At 42.8% G+C, this 21,344-nt stretch overlaps 2 protein-coding genes across 4 annotated transcripts in view; one reads left to right on the forward strand and one right to left on the reverse strand.

The window, feature by feature from the left end:
- The window catches only part of LOC126161944 (phospholipid-transporting ATPase IF-like), a 633,423-nt gene that overhangs the window by 303,406 nt on the left and 308,673 nt on the right, over positions 1-21,344 (forward strand). The gene's annotated exons all lie outside the window — the stretch shown is intronic.
- LOC126161946 (nascent polypeptide-associated complex subunit alpha-like) lies at positions 1,884-3,128 on the reverse strand. Its single transcript, XM_049918126.1, has 2 exons — positions 2,973-3,128; positions 1,884-2,862 (listed from the first exon to the last, which is right to left on the reverse strand). Exon 2 carries the CDS (start codon positions 2,816-2,818, stop codon positions 2,168-2,170), a length of 651 nt encoding a protein of 216 aa, XP_049774083.1. The 5' UTR covers positions 2,819-2,862; positions 2,973-3,128; the 3' UTR covers positions 1,884-2,167.

The following is a 21,344-nucleotide window of genomic DNA, read 5'->3' on the forward strand; positions in this document are numbered from 1 at the left end:
ACTATTTGGTTTTGATACTCAACTATTTTCTAAAAATAGCCATGCCTATTCTGAAATAATGCTTAGATTTGTACATTAAATACACTACACCAAGATCAAACAACTGATCTCCTGATTATAATATTCAAGAACAATGTGAGAGCTAAGTTACGTAGTGAGCATCCTTGCATTTTTGTAGTTTATGAATAATATAAGTAAATAGTATGCACCGAAATACTCGGAAGCTTATTTATTATCTAACATACGTTTTCTGAAGTTTCAATTTTTCTGATAGAAAGTGTGTGAAATATGTAGCATGAACATAAATATTACAGTAAGTTATGTTGCAGATCAGTCTGTTACCATAACCTTTTATTTGTGATTCACATTCACTTGCTTCACCAACTTTCAACCATATTATTACTTTCCAACATACACTTTGTGCTGCACTATAGATCAGTCTGTCACCACAACGATTTCAAGGGGTCAGGATACCAAATTTTTTCACCTTTGACAGAGAGAGAGAGAGAGAGAGAGAGAGAGAGAGAGAGAGAGAGAGAGAGAGAGATCACAGGTGAAACACAACCCTCTTGTAAATTGCTTTTCAATATCTAAATAATTTCCACAAGTAACGAATTATTCTAACTCTAATATCTGCATACTCTAGGCAGACATTACTCCAAAGTTGAGCAGCACCATACACATTCCTGCACTGTAAGTAATGAAAAAACTTCATCCTGTATGTGCTTAAAACTTAACAGTAACTAACAAGTCAAATATTTCATCAACATAATGCATGCTACTAACAGAAACTGTATGAACAAAATTTTGGTGACCCCCACCCCAACCTTCCATTTTAATGTACACAATATCCTCAAATTTTACTTACAGCAGAGGCAGTGTTGTGTGCTGTATTGGCAATGACAGCAGAGTGCTTCGAATTATGTGATGTTCGTATTAACACAAGTGTTTGTTATGAAATGTTCACTTTATGAGAGTAATTAACTGAGCACGCAGGGGTATAAACAAGATCCTGTCAACTACAGAGCAGGAACAGCATTAATTATTAACTTCCTGGCTGCTCATTGCCAAAACCAGCACACTGCTGCCACTTCTGTAAATAACCTATTCCCTATCAGATTTTTCTATCAAACCCATGTAGCTGACTCATTCTGAAAATGGAAAATTGTGAACAAATCACAAAGCAGTGTTTACATATCATAATCATAAGTATTAAACATAGCACAAATGGTGAACATAAGCCTCAAACTACACAACATACCACTCTACTCTAAACAGTTGAGGAATGAGCAAGGGGGAGAACCATTAATAAATTAACTTAAAATCGGGACTGTCAACACTTCTATTCCATACATCAGATAACCAACTAGCATATTCACATAAATAATGTAAACATAACATGCCAATGAGCCACTGATAATAATAGTTGTTCACATTAATTCATACAGCAGGAATATGTATAGCAATTCTATCTCTAGTCACTGACAACTGCTGCACAACCTTTTCTCAATGTTTATCAAATACAACATACTACAATGACAACTATTTCATGGCAAAATTAAACTTATACTCAGTGGTGCTGATTAACATTGCAGTTTACACAGCAGTAAACACAAAGGCTGTAGAATCATTTACTTACCATCCTATAGAAGCTGCATAATGTATGAACAATTTTAAGGATAAAAAGCGGTAGATGGCAAGATGTGACATATCTGAGAGTATGTTTCTAAGTAAACAATTTGTAACAAATGGCATAACCCACATTTCTCAAAGTTTCGTTTCTCTTACAAGCTCTGCACTATTCAGCATACACATTTACTAGAGGGTTTGCTTCACACTACCAACATTATGACTGTAGGGCTTTTGATGAAAGTAACAAAAACTTTTTCGTGAATTAAATACTTTAATGGGAACACATTGGCACACTTTGTATACCTCAAAATTAATAAATCAGAATTCTTGCAATCATAACAACAGAGCGCACAAAATGAGGAAAGTTCATTTGTTGTGCCTTTTTAAGAGATTTGTCCAGGCAGGCACCAATAATAACACGTATCACTGTAATTTACAAACAGAGCAGTGCACATTATCAGCCAAGGAGAAAAATCCTTCAGCTTGAAGGATTGTAAAACACATTCATGCCAAAAACAATAACGAAGTATTATATTCACATTGTTAGTTCCATAATTGCATTCACAATATCATTGTTATTGTTTTTAAGGGCTCTGATGGCCCTACCACGACTAACATTAGCTTGTGACATGACCAACTCTACATCTTTCTCTTCGACACCAGTCTCATCAGTATCTTCTTCCTCCGATTCTTCCTGTATGGGAGAGACAACTGCAGTTCCTCCAACAGCTGCAGCAGCACCCGACACGTCTGCTGCCTTAAACTTTTCTGCAGCTGCCATTTGTGCTTGCTGACTCAAATCTTCGATCCTTGCTTCGCCAAACACAATGTATGTATCGGATGCCGGATTCTTGAAAACATCAGGTTTACTAATTACAAAGAGAATATTCTTTGATTTTCTAATGGTAACTCTACTAACTCCCTGAACCGGCTTCAAGCCAAGCTTCGACATTATCTTGCGCGCCTTCTTCTCAGCACGACTTTGCTTTTCTTTGCTGATGGCGTCCACAGGTATACCAGACGCTGCACTCGGAAAAGCATTGCTAGCTGTACTCTCACCAGTTTCTTCAAGCTCGGGGATTGTATCGTCCGAGTCGGATTCGGTTCCCGAACCGGCTGCAGCTGCTTCCGTACGCGCCTCTGTTGTTGAGGACGATGCCTTTTCAAGCTCTGTTAACTCTGGCATGCTGAATTTACAAATAGTTTCCTACTGTAACGCGAACGCCGCAACTAAAACAAGGAAAACGTACAATTTTACTATAGTGGGAAAGATGCACGTGATTTGTATGATGGTCGTGTTAATATTATATAATTACGATCACGAGAAATTCAATACTTACTTTCAATGAGCGAATAAGTCGCAGTACTAGGCAATATACGTAATATTCCCGTGAAACCGGCCAGAGAAACTGAACTAACAGCACCACGCGAAGCAACACCGTGCCCAAATCAATATGGCGTTGAGAACAAAAGAACGACGGGAGTATGACGTTCTCGTGGCTGCCACCAGATGGCAGCCTATGATAGAGAACAAAATAAGGACGGAGTGCGGCAAAGTGCGCGCGCACTTGGTGGCTTGCGCTTAATTCAAATACAGCACATGAGCAATGACATACAGATAATGCGTCCAGTGACAGTGAGCGAGTATAAGCATGGCCTACGATATACTGAAGTCTCCTGTAGTTAAAGAAATCACCTTTACTGAAGCTTACCTGTGAATTTAGCAACCGAGAAAAAACAAAAACTCACTTGAATGTAGCTTGATGAGATATTGTACTTATTTCCCTATACCAACACTCTTTAAAGTTTTGGTACTGTGTGATAACAGTTTTCACTTTGTTTTATCTGATGAACATTATCATTTCTTTTGAAAATTAGCACCAGAGAGTTTACTTAGGGCCTGTATTGTTTACTAACGCCGAAAGGAACAGCGTGTTACAGTGCAAACTGGATGAGACTTTGGTCTGATTATACTGTGATGTATCACATTAATTTATAGTCCATATATGCTATTAATTAGTGACAAGTAACACTACGGAAAAAATAAGATAATGTTTTTCCTCTGTAGATCATTTCTCCGTTTTTTTCAAGTTTGCGCCGTAGTGAACGCGTTTATGAAGTTTCCTTCAAAATCTTTCTAGCTATATGTTAATTTCATCGGTACTTACACATAAACATTATAACACTACGTAGCAGATTCTTAGAATGGCTATTCACGGGCTCAAAGGGAACACAATGTTTTTTTCTTAATTAAAAAACGGGGTATTGTAGCATTTTCAAAACATAAAAATAAAGAAAAAAATCAGTGTTCGATTCTTTGTTGCCGAAAAAGAGTATGATGATAATACAAATGCAGCTAAAAGGACAATTTAAACATAACTGTTTACCGATCGCCATTATCCATTAATTCATAAATAGCTTCTGTTTTGTTCCTCGAGTCAGTTGAAAGATTATTATCTTTTATCCACATTGTCCTCTGCTGCAGCGCAACTACTGGTCTTCCTTTCATTTGCCATTTCACAAGAAAGTTCATTATTCGATGTCCCGGTGACATGGAAGTCGATAGGAACAAACAAAAATTTCGTACTGGACAAAGACAGAGAGAAGTCGGCGGTATCTTTCAGAAAGGAACCATACATATATTCACTGATGATCACCATTTTCAGCAAAGTTAACTAATGCTTCAAGTGAATATTTGGATAGAGACGCTGAGGACCAGGTGCCATTTGTTGGAGATTTATATCCAGTAAAGATAACAAGTTATTACCAATTCGTAATGAATCACAGAGTTTCTAAATCAGCGACAGAGAGGAAAACTAACATTTAATAATTACCAAGAACCTGCTAGAAGGATAAAACGGATATGAAACGGTTCTGTTAATATTTTTTCCCAATAGAAATGTGGCACGAAATTCTAAAGAATAGAAACAAAAAGGAAGATGCTGGCCTAGCGAGAAGGGAAAATGGAAGATGTTACCATGACAAACCGTAAACGTTTGTTGGGATACTGATCTAACCTACTGTAAAAAAGAATTCTCATATTACTGTAAGGGAACTTTTTTTGTCTGGTGAAATGATTTCTTACTATCAATCTTGCTTCTCGGCAAAAATATTAGAAGAAATGCGCAGTATGACCAGGTCTGGTGATACAAGAACAAAAGGAACACCACTTGAAAGGGACAGATTGGCACATGTTAGTAATACATGGAGATTGTTTACCTATAGCTATAAAACTGCCCTTGATCCGAGTGCAAATCTTTACTGCAGACTAACAACGCGTTTCTTTTAGAGGAAAGTGTAGTATGACGTACAGTACTCGTAAAAAACCTGACAAGTCTTTTGGCTTGCAGATGTGAAACAGTCGTTATGCCGTGGATGACATCATATACACTGGAAAGAAGAAAGGATAGCAACCACTGAAGGAACTTAGCAAAAAATTCTGGAAGAAATACAATGTTAGATAATTACTTTACTAGTGTACTTTTGGCCGAAGAAATGCGTATTACAAGAAAAGCTAACGACAGTTGAGGCAATAAAGAAAATTTTTTTCCTCCATTTCCAGTCAGAAATCAATCCCTGCTGTTTGTCGGCTTAATTAATGTTCACCTTATATAAAAACTGTCCCGTTTTTGTTGCAGCTGCGGTCGAGCATTTTCATGAGGAAGGGGTAATGCTTGATGACAACACTCCTCTTCGCTTGTTCTGAAGTGCCCTTCGTAGACGATTTTCTCGAATCGCCTGATCCACTCGCCGAACAAGATCGTCGGTTGACATTCCCTTCCTTCCCTGACCGCCTGCATCATGAACGTCCTAATTCAAAGTTCCTGTACCATTGCCGCACTTAGCTGTCAAGCATGACAGTTAACATTATGTGCATTGCATGAAATCAGGGGGAACCCCTCAGCATATATAAACTGAATGACAGCATGCATTTCACATTTGGCGGGAGACTATTTATTGCTCTAGGCATCTTCACGTTCTCGGGGTACGTTCAGAACTTTTAAGTTCGACGTGAGGCGATGGGGGGGTATACTAGAGACACACATCTGCGAAACGGTTCGCCGGATTCTCACTGTGGTTTTAACTGCGCGACCAATCGGACGTTGAAAAAAAAAAAAAAGTTTGCTTTCTTTTAAATCAATTTTGCTCCACTCACTACACTTCATTCTGAAGACGTGCACAACCAGTTCCGGGCATCCAACTCCGTTCTTGAAAAGCATTGCACCTACTTTAAGATCTCTTTCCGACGCAGGGACTAAAATTCAAGCATAATCAAGAAATGAGTGCATACTACGTGAATAGGATGTTGGAATGGCTATACAGAACGAAGCGAAATTCGGTCACGGGATATGTGGATACACAATAACGTCCAAAACATGTATTTAGCGTAGTTCTGAAAACGACGATACACTTTTTTTACAATAATATAATAAAACCAAAAAATCTCTTTCGCAACAACAAATAGCGGATATGGTTACATCTCTTTTATAGCCGCCACACATACTTGGTAGCTACATCACATGTTCTCACTAACGTGGTTTAAGAGCTCTCTGGCCAGTCCCCCCGTAACGGCTCGATGCAGATGGAGAATATTTTTCGTAAATAGAATACTTGAGGTACTTGCACCTCGGAAAAATGAAACATACGATTACAGTACGTAATCTACGTACCTATGGATGTGAACAGTATTCCCCTGACCACCATCAAAGATGTGAGATTCTGTGCGCTCACTTAACGCATTCCTTCCCTGCACTATGCCCTCACCAACACCGTGTCTTTCCAAGATGTTTGTGTTAATTGTATCGACTACCATTTTCTCTCCAGATGAAAGTGCTTCGAGAATGATTCTGCAAACTAAAGCCATAATTCTATGTGAACAGCACGCCCCTCTATTCATTCGTGGTTCAATCTTGATGTTGGTGACCAATGAAGAGACTTACCCCTGAACTTTTGTCAGCGGAAATCACACAGTTGAACGTCTGACGTACAAGCCAACTCTCCTGAGACAGAGGGATACTGAAACCCCAACTTTACCTTAGCTGCCGATGGCACAATAATGATGTTTGAGCGTAAATTTTGCGGCTTCAATTTTTCGTTTCCCTCAGTATATTTTGATTCCAATGTTCGTTATTGGTTTGCAGCAACGTAAGTTTCACCCAAACGACTTCAAGCTTCGAATACATTATGGGAGTGACAGTGATCAATCAGTAAATATTTGACTGCAACCTTCGCTCACAATTTCGGCTCGTAAGTTCCAAACTGCCAACTGTGCAGTGCCTACGGCGAAGTACGGGGGAGGCAATGCTAAGGTGTATGTGTGGGAGGGGGGTGGGAGGAGGGGGGCAGGGTGTTTTTCGTTGTCCCAGACAATGCACCCTCGTCAGTAGGGAGTTAAAAATAATGGCGTGCAATGGTCGATCAGCTTCTCGTAGGCCACACACGACTGTGTCAAGGCTAGATGACGCTTGAGGTGGTGTAAAGAGTGCTGCCACTGCACAATGGATGACTGCGTACGAGTGATTTGGGGTGATGTAACGCGCTATGCGCTGTGGCACTCCGATGGTAGGGTATGGCTTTGCCGAATCCCTGTACAAAGTCACCTGCCGTGATGGGCAGTGCCTACGGCGAAGTACGGAGGAGGCAGTGCTAAGGTGTGTGTGTGAGGGGAGGTTGTTTTTCGTTGTCTCCTTATTGCACTTAAGAAAATGTTAAAGACACAAGGATATACACATTTTACAGCATTGCGTACTGCGTACAGTGCACAAACAGTTCGGAGACGATAATTGATTGTATCAGCATGACAATGCCGCGTGTCACAAAGCAGTACTCGTGAGGCAGTGGTTTAAGGACAACAACATTCATACCTAGAGACACGATCTGAAGAAAGTCGAAAACCTTTGTGATAAATGGGTTGCCATTCCTCCACAGACATTCAGATACCTCACTGAAAGTCCCCAGCAGACTTTAAGCCGTCCTATCAATGTCCACTAATACGCTGAAGAGTCAAACAAAACTGGTACACCTGCCTAATATCGTGCAGGGTCCCCGCGAGCACGCAGAAGTGCCGCAAAATGACATGTCTGAAGTAGTGCTGGAGGGACATGACAGCATGAATCCTGCAGGGCTGTCCACAAATCCGTAAGAGTACGAGGGGTGGAGATCTCTTGCGAACTGCACGTTGCAAGGCATCGCAGATATGCTCAGTAATGTTCATATGTGGGAAGTTTGGTGGCCAGCGGAAGTATTTAAACTCAGAAGAGTGTTCCTGGAGCCACTCTGTTGCAACTGTGGACGTATGGGGTGTCACCTTGTCCTGCTAGAGCTGCCCAAGTCCGTCGGAATCCACAATGGACTGAATGGATGCAGGTGGTCAGACAGGGTGCTTACGTACGTGTCACCTGTCAGAGTCGTATCTAGACGTACCAGGAGTCCCGTATCACTCAAACTGCACACGCCCCACGAGCTTGAACAGTCCCTTGCTGACAGGCACAATCCATGGATTCGTGAGGTTGTCTCCAAACCCGTACACGTCCATCCGCTCGATACAATTTGAAACGAGACTCGTCCGACCAGGCAACAAGTTTCTAGTCATCAAGAGTCCAATGTCTGTGTTGACAGGCCCAGGCGAGGCGTAAAGCTTTGTGTCGTGCAGTGTTCAAGGGCACACGAGTGGGCCTTCGGCTCCGAAAGCCCATATAGATTATGTTTCGTTGAACGGTTCGCACGCTGTCACTTGTTGATGGCCCAACATTGAAATCTGCAGCAACATGCGGGAGGCTTGCGCTTGTGTCACGTTGAACGATTCCCTTCAGTCATCGTTGGTATCGTTCGTGCAGGATCTTTTTCCGGTCACAGCGATGTGGAGATTTGTTGTTTTACCGGATTCCTGACATCACGGTACACTCGTGAAATGATCGTACGGGAAAATCCCGACTTCATTGCTACCTCGGAGATGCTGTATCCCATCACTCGTGCGCCGACTATAACACCACGATCAAACTCTCTTAAATCTTGATAACCTTCCATTGTAGCAGCAGTAACCGATCTAACAACTGCGCCAGACACTTGCTGTCTTATATAGGCGTTGCCGACGGCAGTGCCGTATTGTACCTCTTTACATATCTCTGTATTTGAATACGCCTGCCTATACCTGTTTCTTTGGCGCTTCAGTGGTGTCCGGATACTTTTGATGGGATAGTGCAGTGTAGGATTCTTAATCGAACAAATGCCAATGGCTTAGAGTGATAATGCTACTGGTAATATTAATGCTTTTACACTAGTGAGTGAGAGTCTTTTATTATCTCCTTCACTCACTGCGATAATTCTTTGCGCAAAGAACCCGTGACTCAAAAGACGTTCCTTTGGACTATTTTCTGTTATTGCTGTGAGGTTTTTTTTTTAAAACCATACCACACTTATTCGTGTATTCCTCAGGAAAATTTGTTTTTGACTGTGTTCGTATTTAAGAGTGACGCCAGTTCTGATTCAGCTACGCCTGTCACAAAAACTTCCGCGTGGCGCCAGTGGCTACACTGACGCAGCGCGGAGCACGCGATTGCAAAAAGTTATTACGTGTATTTTGTAAGGTCAACGCTTGCTGACGTAGTGGAGGCACGTTAACAGGCGCGGGATCTAAACAGATTAGCGTCGCCCTGAGGTCAGCCGTGGGTGTCGCCCGCGAGTCTGCACGCCCGCTCCTCAGCGTCTGCCGGCCTGTCTCCACGTCCCGTGTACCGGCCGTTGCGCGCTCGTCCCGTAACAGTGATAGACGGTTAAATCTGCAATTGTTTTATCACGTATTTATAGTTTTGGGGGCTACTTCGATTAAATTCATTTCTGCAGATCGATACATAACATTTATTCGTGTGTGTAGCAAGTTGCATTTATGCTTTTATTAGCCACAGAAGAATAGTTTGACCAGTATCTGTTTTAAACCGAAACTGCCCTCTTCCTTTCATTATCACGGCCGGACTATTTTTAAACTGTTGCCAGGTCAGAAGATATTGTGCAAAGCACAAACTGCACTGAGTAAATGTTTAAATGTTCTAATTCATTGGAATATTTTATGCAGTCGGCGTTCGACAGTTTTCCTGAATGTTAGGAACTGTCTTGTGTAATCCAGTTTTATTATTGACTGAGATTTCAGACCATCCACGGGTCTCCTGTATCAACGGAGAACAAACTATATGTAAAACGTATACAGTAACTACAGCTAGTAACCCATAGAAAGAGTATTCATACATACATTATATAGGAATTATGGAGAGAATGTCACATAATTATATAAAGTATAAACTTTAGTCAGGTTTGGTGCTCAATGCAAAATGAAAGCATTCACAGCAGATCGAGCGCTTAGACTACAACTTCCTATGTGGCTGGTTGCATCTGTGTACAGTACGCTCTTTGTAATTGTACCGTATTTATTTCTTTAATGTAATTTGACTATTTTGATAGAACGTCGACTGTGGGATAAAAAGTTGTAAGTAGCATGGCTTTACTGCAATTTAAGTTGCGACTAATAGAAATACAGGGTGTATCAAAGAGAATCATCCAAGTTTAAAAAAATCATAACTATTATGTTATTTGAGATATGTGCATGAACAATGTACTGCTGGAAAGAGCAAGCTCTCAAGTTTTAAACGGTTCCCGCTAGGTAGCAGCAGTATGCTGTGTTTTGTGCCGTTTCACGAGAAATAGAATATGGTTCATTTTTCTTTGCCGAGAACACTGTTACAAGAAGCACATATCTCAATATGCTTGAGAACTTTCTTTCCCCACGGTTGGAGACTGATTCGAACGACTTCACTTGCGAACAGGATCGGCCGCCGCCACACTGGTATCTGGAAGTGCGAGAATTTTTAAATCAAATGGTTACTGAACGATGGATCGGTCCTCATCCGTCCTATCCTATGTTATGCCAGCGTTGCCTGGATCTCCGCACCCACCCGCTTTTACAAGGCCCTCCAAATCCCCGAACGCCGTGCGCTCCACCTTGCCTTCCGTATCCGCCTTCCTTCCCCCACACGGCTCCTGAATGAACTCATCCCCTTCCCCCACCTCCTCCTGTTCCTCCAACATCTCCGCATCCTTTACATTGTCTGCAGGCTTGATCCCCCCCACTCTCTGGTTTCCTCCTTCGTCTCCACCCCCGCCCGTTGCCGTGCCTCTATTGCTGTATCCCTCCCTCTCTCCACCTCCACACCCTCCATCTCCTTCATCAGGGAAATTTCCAGCGCCTCCCCCTCCCGGATGATGAACTTCGCCGTGACATCTACCCTTCCTTCCAACTATAACCTGGCCTTGTTCCCTCCCTCCCCAGAGCCCCCTTTTTCCTCTCTCCTCCTTCTCCCAGAGCGGATTTTCCTCCTCCCCCCCCCCCACCTGAGACCCTGTACCCCATCCTTGCCTCTTTCCTTCCCACATCCCTCCCTACCTGGTCCTCTTCAGCGCGCCCCCCGCCCATCTCCCCCCTCTCTTCCCCTCCCTCCCTCCCTCCCTTTCTCCGGTCTCCCTGATCTCCTTGCGCCTGGCAGATCCTCCGTTTTGATCGTCGTCAGCGTGCCATGTCAGTGTTGTGTTTAGTGCTGTTTCTCCTGTGCGCCACGAGGTGTGCTGCCTTGAGTTTCACTGTCAGTGTTTGTTATGTGCTACCTCATCTGTCGATACTTTTATGCTCCGGTCATACTGTGCCTTGTGTTCTTTTAATTGTCCCAGTGTATGGTTTTTTGTGTGTGCTACTTTTTTACGGTTTTTATCTCCATTTTACAGTCGCCCCTTTTTTTGTCTATTTCCTTCCATGATGTTCCCCCTTTTTTACATCTATCTTCACCATATTTTCTCCTTTGTATATTTTTAAATGTCTTCTATTGTTTGTTCTATGTCTTTCGGCTGAAAAGCAGCGCATATGCTGCTGCCAGCCTGCCCCGATGAGGAATTGAAATACAATAGAGAGAAAAAAAAAGGATCGGTCACACTGGACCAAATGATTCAGCCTTACATTACTGACCTCCACGGTCAACGGACCTGACTGTATGTGATTATTTCTGGTGGGGGCTTATAAAAGATTCTGTTTATGTGCCTCGTTACCAACAATGAATGAACTGAGATACCGCATAACAGCAGCTGTGGAAGGTGTAATTCAATACATCCTTGCTGCAGTGTGGGAACAATTTGAATACCGATTGACAGATTCCGTGCGTCTCGAGGGAGGTATATTGAACACCTACGAAAATGTACGAAAAAAAAAGTTTTGAGTTTCTGGTTCATCAAAATACAAAATTCATTATACATTTTTATTAGTTTCAGAAATATAGACGCGCCAAATCGGATGATTCTTTTTGACGTACCCTATATATAGATAACTGATTGTACCCTCATTCTCTCATTTATAGTGAAATTTTCCAACAGCGTGTACACTAGCTGATCAAAAGTAACCGGACACCTGTTAGTGGACAGTAATGTGGGATGTGTTCGTACTGCTGGCGACACTTAACGAGCTGTCTGAATGCCTGGAGGAATAGCAGCCCTTTCTTTCGAGTTATGCTGGACCTGGAGGGAATGGAGCGAACTCGACGCTCCAACTCGCCCCAATGGTGATCCATTGGGTTCAGGTCGGGACTTTGGCCAAGTCAGTCAATTTTAGGGATGACATCGTCCACAAACTATTGGCTCTCAGACACTAGTTCTTGAGAAGGTGTGTTGTCATACTGATACAAACAAACCGTCTCCTTGCTGTTCCTCTACCGTATGCAGTACACAGTCATGTAAATGTGTTCATATGCCTCCACATTTACCGTTTTCTTAAGCGCAATTAAGGAACCACTAGACAACCACGAAAGACGCCTCAACACCGCAACAGAACCTCCCCCGCACTCCACTGTTGACACTGCAGATGGTGATCCATCACTCCACATCCAGTCATACAGTGTCCAGTGTCCAGTGTCCAGTTTTCGCCACCTAAAGCGTCGCTCAGCACTGACTGCAGAAATGTGTGGCATATGAAGAGCTGCTCGACCGTTCTACACCATTATTTCTAACCCCGATACAGAGTCATTGTCCCAGGTGCACGCTGATAGCGTTTAGGGACTCACGAGTGATTCCTTCCACTCATTACGTCCGATTTTTTACAAGCTTCCTCCGCAATGAGAAGATCCAAAGAAGAGCGGCGCGTTTCGTCACAGGGTTATTTGGTAAGCGTGATAGCGTTACGGAGATGTTTTGCAAACTCAAGTGGCAGACTCTGCTAGAGAGGCGCTCTGCACTGCGGTGTAGCTTGCTGTCCAGGTTTCGAGAGGGTGCGTTTCTGGATGAGGTATCGAATATATTGCTTCCCCATACTTACACCTCCCGAGGAGATCACGAATGTAAAATTAGAGAGATTCGAGCGCGCACGGAGACTTTCCGGCAGTCGTTCTTCCAGCGAACCATACGCGACTGGAACAGGAAATGGAGGTAATTACAGTGGCACGTTGGGTGGCTTGCGGAGTATAAATGTAGATGTAGATGTAGATGTAGAATGCTCGACATGAGGTATTGGTTTAGCCGTGGTGTGGTCCTTCGTGTTTCCACTTCACAGTTACATCACCAACAGTCGACGTGGGCAGCTTTAGAAGAGCTGAAATATCCCCTACGGATCTGTTACTCGGGTGACATCCAGTGACTGCTTAACGTTCGAGGTCACGGAGCTCCCCCTGGTTGTAATTAGACAGTAAGTGAATTTCCAAGTTCAACTGTTTGGAATACCTTTGAGACTATAATTTAAGATATTTTGGTCATGGCAACAAAAGACTCGTTCTAGGAGTTGTACCAGGCACTTCAATTTTATTTTCATTGCAAGATGCAGGACATAATACGTTAAACTACAGTAGAACATTTAAAATTGAGTAGCTATTTCAATTGTGGAATACATAAATGAATACGTTGTCTAACTATACTCTTCATATATTTGTGTGACAGTCTGTGAATAATGTTCGTATAATGTATGTATTAATAATCTTTTATGAGCATTATCTTTAATAATTGTATACACTTTATTCATACTTTGTTCTCCTTTGATACAGCTAACCCGTGAGTGGTCTGAAGTTGACAAAGAGCGATAGTTAAATATAAAAGAACTAGTACAACTGTGTACACTGAAGAACCAAAGAAACTGGTACACCTGCTTAATATCGTATAGGCCCTCCGAGAGCACGCAGAAGTACCGCAACACGACGTGGAATGGACTTGACTAATATCTGAAGTAGTGCTGGAGGGAACTGACACCATGACTCTTGCAGGGATGTCCATAAATCCCTAAGAGTATGAAGGGGTTGAGATCTCTTCTGAACAGCACGTTGCAAGGCATCCCAGATACGCTCAATAATGTTCATGTCTGGGGAGTTTGGTGACCATAGGAAGTGTTTAAATTCATAAGAGTGTTATGGAGCCACTCTGTAGCAATTCTGAACGTCTGGGGTGTCGCATTGTCCTGCTGGAATTGCCCAAGTCCGTCGGAATCCACAAGGGACATGAATGGATGCTTATGTGCGTGTCACCTGTCAGAGTCGTATCTACACGTATCAGGAGTCCCATATCGCTCCAACTGCACACGCCCCACACCATTGCAGAGCCTCCACCAGCTTGAACAGTCTCCTGCTGACATGCAGGGCCCATGGATTCGTGAAGTTGTCTCCATACCCACACACGTCCATCCGCTCGATACAATTTGAAACGAGCTTCGTCAAACCAAGCAACAAGTTTCCAGTCATCGACAGTCCAATGTCGGTTTTTACAGGCCCAGGAGAGGCGTAAAGCTTTATGTCGTGCAGTCATTAGGGTTACACGAGTGGGCCTTCGGCTCCGAAAGCCCGTATCGGTGATATTTGGCTGAATGCTTCGCACGATGACACTTGTTGATGGCCCAACACTGAAATCTGCAGCAATCTGCGGAAGGGTTGCACTTCTGTCCGTTGAACGATTCTCTTCAGTTCGTCTTTGGTCCCGTTCTTGCAGGATCCTTTTCCGGCCGCAGCGATGTCGGAGATTTGAAGTTTTACCGGATCCCTGATATTCACGGTACATTGTCGTACAGGAAAATCCCCACTTCACCGCTATCTCGGAGATTCTGTGTCCCATCGCTCGTGCGCCGACTATAACACCACGTTCGAACGCACTTAAATCTTGATAACCTGCCATTGTAGCAGCAGTAACCGATCTAACAACTGCGCCAGACACTTGTCTTATATAGGCGTTGCCGACCTCATCGCTGTATTCCGACTGTTTACATATCTCTGTATTTGAATACGCATACCATTATCTGTTACTTCGGAGCTTCAGAGTATCACATGATACAGTTATGAAAAGGGCTTGAAGTTTACAAAGACAGCATTTACTATAAGTTGCTGTTTTACAGCAATAACCCGTCTCATCTCGCTATACGGTTGGTTGGTTGGTTTGAGGAAGGAGACCAGACAGCGCGGTCATCGGTCTCATCGGATTAGGGAAGGATTGGGAAGGAAGTCGGCCGTGCCCTTTCAGAGGAACCATCCCGGCATTTGCCTGGAGTGATTTAGGGAAATCACGGAAAACCTAAATCAGGATGGCCGGACGCGGTCGCTATACGTTTACTGCTTTTATGATATCCATCTCTCGGAGCTGTAACTATTTGCTCAATGAGTGTAATCACATTGAGAGCTTAACGCTACCTTCAGTTTTTCACCAGGGAAAACATCGAACGAAGAGAGCTGTTAATTTTATGAGGACGAGTATCAGGTGCACTTTAACGTAGCAACGATCGAAAATCCCGGTTTATGGTACTCCTCCTGTTGCTCAACCTCTGATCATTTACCTCCCTTTCCACATCTTATCTCTTCTGCTACCCTCTGGCACGCAGCCTGCAACTCCTCTGCATTATTTCATCTGTATGAATAAATTAAAATGATAACACAATCGTTACTTCATAAAATCCATAAAAGTACAAATTAAATACCGACGATTATAATTTGAGACAGCAAACTGTGAGCCGTCATTTGAGTGTTTTCTTTTTTCGGCTTGGGCAGGGCTGGCTGGTTATTTGTGGAATTTAGCCACCTGTAGAGCTCGGCTCTTTCCGGTAAAATCCCAGCGTCCCAAGTGCGGGGTACGACGCTCTTCATTCGAAGTATTTGGGAGGGCATTTCCATAGCAGCCAGGGGAAACTCTTCGAAAATCCTTAGTCGGATCTCGGTGGAGGGATGGAGGGTGGACGGATGACTAATTCTAATTTAGATCTGAGACAATTGTCACCCAGTCACTAGTATGTAGCCCTAGTGTGTGGGCTTATATCTGTTTGCACGCGTCTCAAGAATTAAGTCGAAGTTTTCCGACGGGCTGAAGAATCCACTTGTGACGTGTTGTAATACTTTGTACGCTAATAGTCGTACTTTTGCAGTACGTGAAAAGCCGCCAACTTTCAGAATCGGTAGTTGCGAGAGCGGAAGTTTTTCACTGATGTAGATGACATGGTTTCGTGTCGGTCCGTTGGTTTTACTTTCTTAAGCGATACATACTTGAGCCTATCATACTTAGTGACATGTGACGAATGTTGCTGAATAAACTGAAGGCACAATCGCCAATACATGATTAATGTAGCGTACATGGAGACAAACAAACGGCTCGAAGAAATAATATTCATCGTGCAAGACAGGTGGACATAGTACTTCTTGACTTGCGAAAAGTGTCTGATTCAATACCACATAGACGCTTATTAACGAGAATACCATAATGTGAGGTATCAAACGACATTCGTAACTGGATTGAGACTTTCCTAGTACGGAGAGCGCAGCATGTTATCTTCGGTGTTAAATCATCGACATATGTAGAAGTAATTTTGTCCTCGCCGCTGGGAAGCATGTTGGGTGCCTTGCTAATCATGTTTCATATTAATGGCCTTGCAGACAATATTAACGGTAAGTTCACACTTTTCGAAAATGACGCACTTACATTAATGAAGTAATGTCTGAAGAAAACTGCACAACTATTTAGTCAGACCTTGATGAGATTCGAAGTGACGAAAATTTTCGCAACTTGTTTTAAACGTTCGTAAATGTAAAATTGTGTACTTCACCAACCGAAAAAACTCGCAAGTCCAGTCTTCAGTAAAGTTCATTTGGAAGTATTGTGTTATCAATCATGACAGGAAAAATAATTAGCTATTAATGACTCACCATGTGCATCAGGAGGGCTACAGAAAACGAATGTCTTGAGGCTGCAGAGATAAACCTTCTATGGATTGTATGTATTACACTTCACAAAATGGACATCATCGACATTCAAGAAATGTTCAAAACAAAGCATTAACTCGCACTATGAACAATGAATGAAAAATGTCGTGCCACAATGATACCAAAGATTTGCAACATCAAGATCGAAGACGAACTCCTTCGAAGTTACAAACCGTGCAGGACGTTCAGCTAGGTATCCACTCTTAAAGAATGAACGTGGAATCATATTTGTGTTACTGGGTGACGAGAACTGACGGAATGTGGTGGCATGCAACCGAATACGAAATTATCATGGAGCTTATCGTGAACAGGGCTATCCTTTAAGGTGTAGCTGCTGACAGTGCGACAATATGTTTCATGAGCATGGAAAAAACAAACGTCCAAATGCCGAATTTGTGCAGTCTTCCTGGTGGTATGAATTACAATGTCACATAATTTTCAGGAGGGATAGTTCGCTCTAAAGGAGTATGATTTTCATACGCAGACCAGGAATCAAGAAAAAGCAAGCTATTTTGACCAGCTATTGTCCAAAAGCAGTGCTCATACCATAATTGTAGTTCTCTTATGCCCATTTTCCCACTTTTGCTTGCTGTGACGTAAATATCCCCTACTGCCCTTGTAAGATCACTCACACGAGAAAGAATCTAGGGGGCAGAGCACTTCCAACTTCACGTAGCACAATAGATAACTTTCCAGCCAGTTTACCATCCAGATTAACACGATAAGCCATTTATGTTAGCTGATCTTCGTACAGCCCTCTTTGTACATCTAATTTCCACAGTTCCTTCCATATACATTTCCTCTTCAGATTACGACTGGCAATAGTTGAAAACAAATTCCTTATTGAACAGTGGGGTAAGTTTGTTTACCTCATCTACAAATTTTCGGCCCGATTCCGCGTTTTGATGTGTACAGTCAAGTTGACGCTTTGATTGAAATTTAGTTATCTTACGTCTTCCAATTCTGTAGAACTGTCTGAAGTTATGCAACCATCCAGTTCTTCCCTTGAAACCATTATAATCTACGTCACGCGCAGTTTGATGTGCATAACATAGTACGTCACTATCGAGAACATCCTGTAAAATGTATCGAGCATCCATGATACGCGCAGACACCAGTTTTTGTAACAAGTACACTTTGTCCCTCCTTGAATATCCGTAGTTTTTCTTATGCACTACACGGTCACATTACTGCGGGCTTGTTCTAAACCTTTTTTCTTTCTCTTTTTTTACTATTCTGTTGCTGATCTTCCATGTACGTAATCATGTTTAGCAGCCGCTCCTTGGAAAACGGTTGTCTTTTAATACGTTTCACTGGAGACGGGATTTGTGGCTCCCTGTCCGACAAGGGTGATGAACTTCATGGCTCGGCACCTGTTTCAGTATCACTTTGACTTGTTAAGCAGGTATCGTCATCATTGTAATCCTCAATGTACACTGTCCGCACACTCGAGCGTATACGGCACCACACAGTCCACTGATTCATCTTATAGAAACGCTAATATTTCAAATGCCACTTCTTTCTCACTCTGGGAAATTCCTTGTGTTCCTTCAGCAATTGTTGTCCGAAGCCTCGCGCCGTGTGCATCATTGGATACCTCCAGTCCCACCCCTGTTGCCATTAGTAGCTAGTATTGTGGTTGCATGGTACACAATATGAGGGACGTAGAATGGCATAAACATCTATGGCTTTCCGCGACCTCGCACTCAAGGGGTTGCTTGTTAATATTCTATGACTACAGTATCAATAATTCACAAAGGGTTCAAATGGCTCTGAGCACTATGGGACTTAACACCTATGGTCATCATTCCCCTAGAACTTAGAACTACTTAAACCTAACTAACCTAAGGACATCACACAACACCCAGTCATCACGAGGCAGAGAAAATCCCTGACCCCGCCGGGAATCGAACCCGGGAACCCGGGTGCGGGAAGCGAGAACGCTACCGCACGACCACGAGCTGCGGACAATAATTCACAAATTGAGCTATTTAACTCATACAAATACTTGAGTGCAACAACTTGTAACATATGAAATGGAACGATCACATAAGCTCAACCGCAGATAAAGCAGATACCAGACTTTTATTCGTTGGTATAATACAGGGGAAATGCAGTCAGTCTGCAAAGGAGATCACAAAACATTTGTGATATCCATCTTGCAACATTTTTCAGATTTATGGGACCGATACGAAACAGGGTTAACGGGGAACAAAGTAGGGCAGCACTAACAGTTGCAAATTTGTTTGACTGATGGGAGCGACATGGAACTGTTGAAAACTATTATCTGGCAGACGCTTGAAGATAGACGCAACCATCCCGCAAAAGCCTACGTAAAAAATTTCAAGAATCATCATTATGTGAGAAATCTACTAACGCACAGGACCCGGCAAAAAAGAACTACCGTATTTGAAGGGGCACCTGTGTGAGTTGCGGTGTGGTTATTTCTGTGGAGGAGGTGGTTCCTATGGGACCAAACTGCTGACATCATCGGTTCCTAGGCTTACACACTACTTAATCTATCTTAAACTATCTTACGCTAAGGACAACACACGCACCCATGCCCGAGGGAGGACTCTAACCTCCGACGGGGGGAACAGCGCAGCTGTGGAGGAGGTATCGATCGATAGCGGTGTACGTGCCATTTTCAGAAGTCGCAATGGGTTGGCTTGGTGACCATCGTGCGTTGGTTGTAGAGGAGTATATCCGTAATGGCGGTTCTGTGATTACTACTCAGCGAGCATTTCGCATTCAGTTCAAACTTGGGCAACAAGATTCTGTTCGTTATACAAAAACTATTCGAGTTCGGGTATCAAGGTTTAAAGCATCAGGTTCTGCATTGCAAAATAATCTGCTGCCTGACCTCGGACTGTAACAACGCCGGAAATGTGACTCGTGTGAGAGCTTCCGTCCAGCAGTCCCAGAAGCGTTCAGCACTTGAACATGCACCTGCTCTGGGACTGTCTGATAAGACCAACACAGATGTCTTCACATGCACTCCTAGAAATGATGGTTAATCAACAATGAAATGTGAGAGATTCTGAAACTTGCAGAGCTGTGTGTAAGGAAATTATTCAGAACATTTCCCCATGCGCTATTTTGGTTTCTTCTGATGATGCCCACTCCCACTTGGCTGATACGGTAAATAAGCAAAATTGCCGCTACTGAGCAGCAAAAAACATCTAGGAACTTCGTCAACGACCACTTCACAGCCACTGTATGACAGTCTGGTGCACTGTTGCTGAATCGGGTGTTTTCTCGAAGAAAAATTCAAATTCCTACTACGACGTTTTAGAGACCTACAGGTATGTTAAACGATTTTGTTGGAGACCATGAAGAGGAAGAAGTCTGTTTCCAGCAATACGGAACACTCCTCACACTTTTTGGCGTTCTCCAGAAAATCTGAAGGAGCTGTTTCCAGAACATCTGATTTCTCTTCGCGAGGAGACATCACCTGGCCGCGAAGATCACCCGATTTATCACCGTGTGATTTTTGTTTTTTCGAAGGGGACACTTAATGCCTCACGTGTACAAACCTGCAAACTCGAAGGGTGCAAACAAACAGGGAGCGACTGCCATTCTACCGAAAATGACACGAAGAACTGTGGACAGCTTGCGGTAAAGGCTTAGTCAGTGCTTCAACAATGGAGGAAGCAATTTACTGGGCATAATTTTTAAAACCAACTAATGTAAAATAACGTAATAGTTCGCAAATAAAAGTATTTCCTCTGTATCTCTGTTTTGAAATACGGGAGGTCTTTTTGCCGGGCCCTGTACTACAAACCCCTACGAATCTGTGTAGGGGCACGATGACAGGATTAGACTAATTACAGCGCGCACAGGGGCATTTAAGCAATCATTCTTCGTGTGCTCCATACGAGAATGGGACGGCATATGAGATGTCTTCTCACTTCTGTCACGCCCGTAACAGGAATTTTTGGATTACAGATAATGTTGCAAGTACCGAGATGTTTCGGTGACCGACGCAAGCTTTAGGGCACACGTCTTCCAACCCTAATTGCTACTTTCCACATTTCAGTTTGTTTCTGTTTAGTGTGAATCAACGAATTACTGAGCACAGACATAACGTGGCGATTTAGTAGGCTGGACAATTCAGCAGTGTAAATGAAAAACGTTCTAAGTGCCATTTTATCACAAAACGCATTTTCGGTGCTACTGTGATCTGAGTACTCTTCAGCATGATTCTAGACTTGATCCAGGTGGAAAACTATGGAGAAAGTCGTCCAAACATGCGTTGATAGTTGCGTATGGTCTTCGTGCTAAGCTGTGCTCCTCTCTGGAGGTCCAAATTTTAAAAGATATGAGAAGTGGTTTTTGGTGATTACAGTTCTACTACTTAGAACGTAATGCTCTATTTGTATCATAGCAAAAGTAAAATGGAGTGCCTCCGTATAAATGGTACTTGGAACAAGCGCTTTCTTCCTATTATTTTGTCTAAAAATGACAATTTTG

This window comes from Schistocerca cancellata, chromosome 2 (assembly GCF_023864275.1).
Source record: "Schistocerca cancellata isolate TAMUIC-IGC-003103 chromosome 2, iqSchCanc2.1, whole genome shotgun sequence".
Lineage (NCBI taxonomy): Eukaryota > Metazoa > Arthropoda > Insecta > Orthoptera > Acrididae > Schistocerca > Schistocerca cancellata.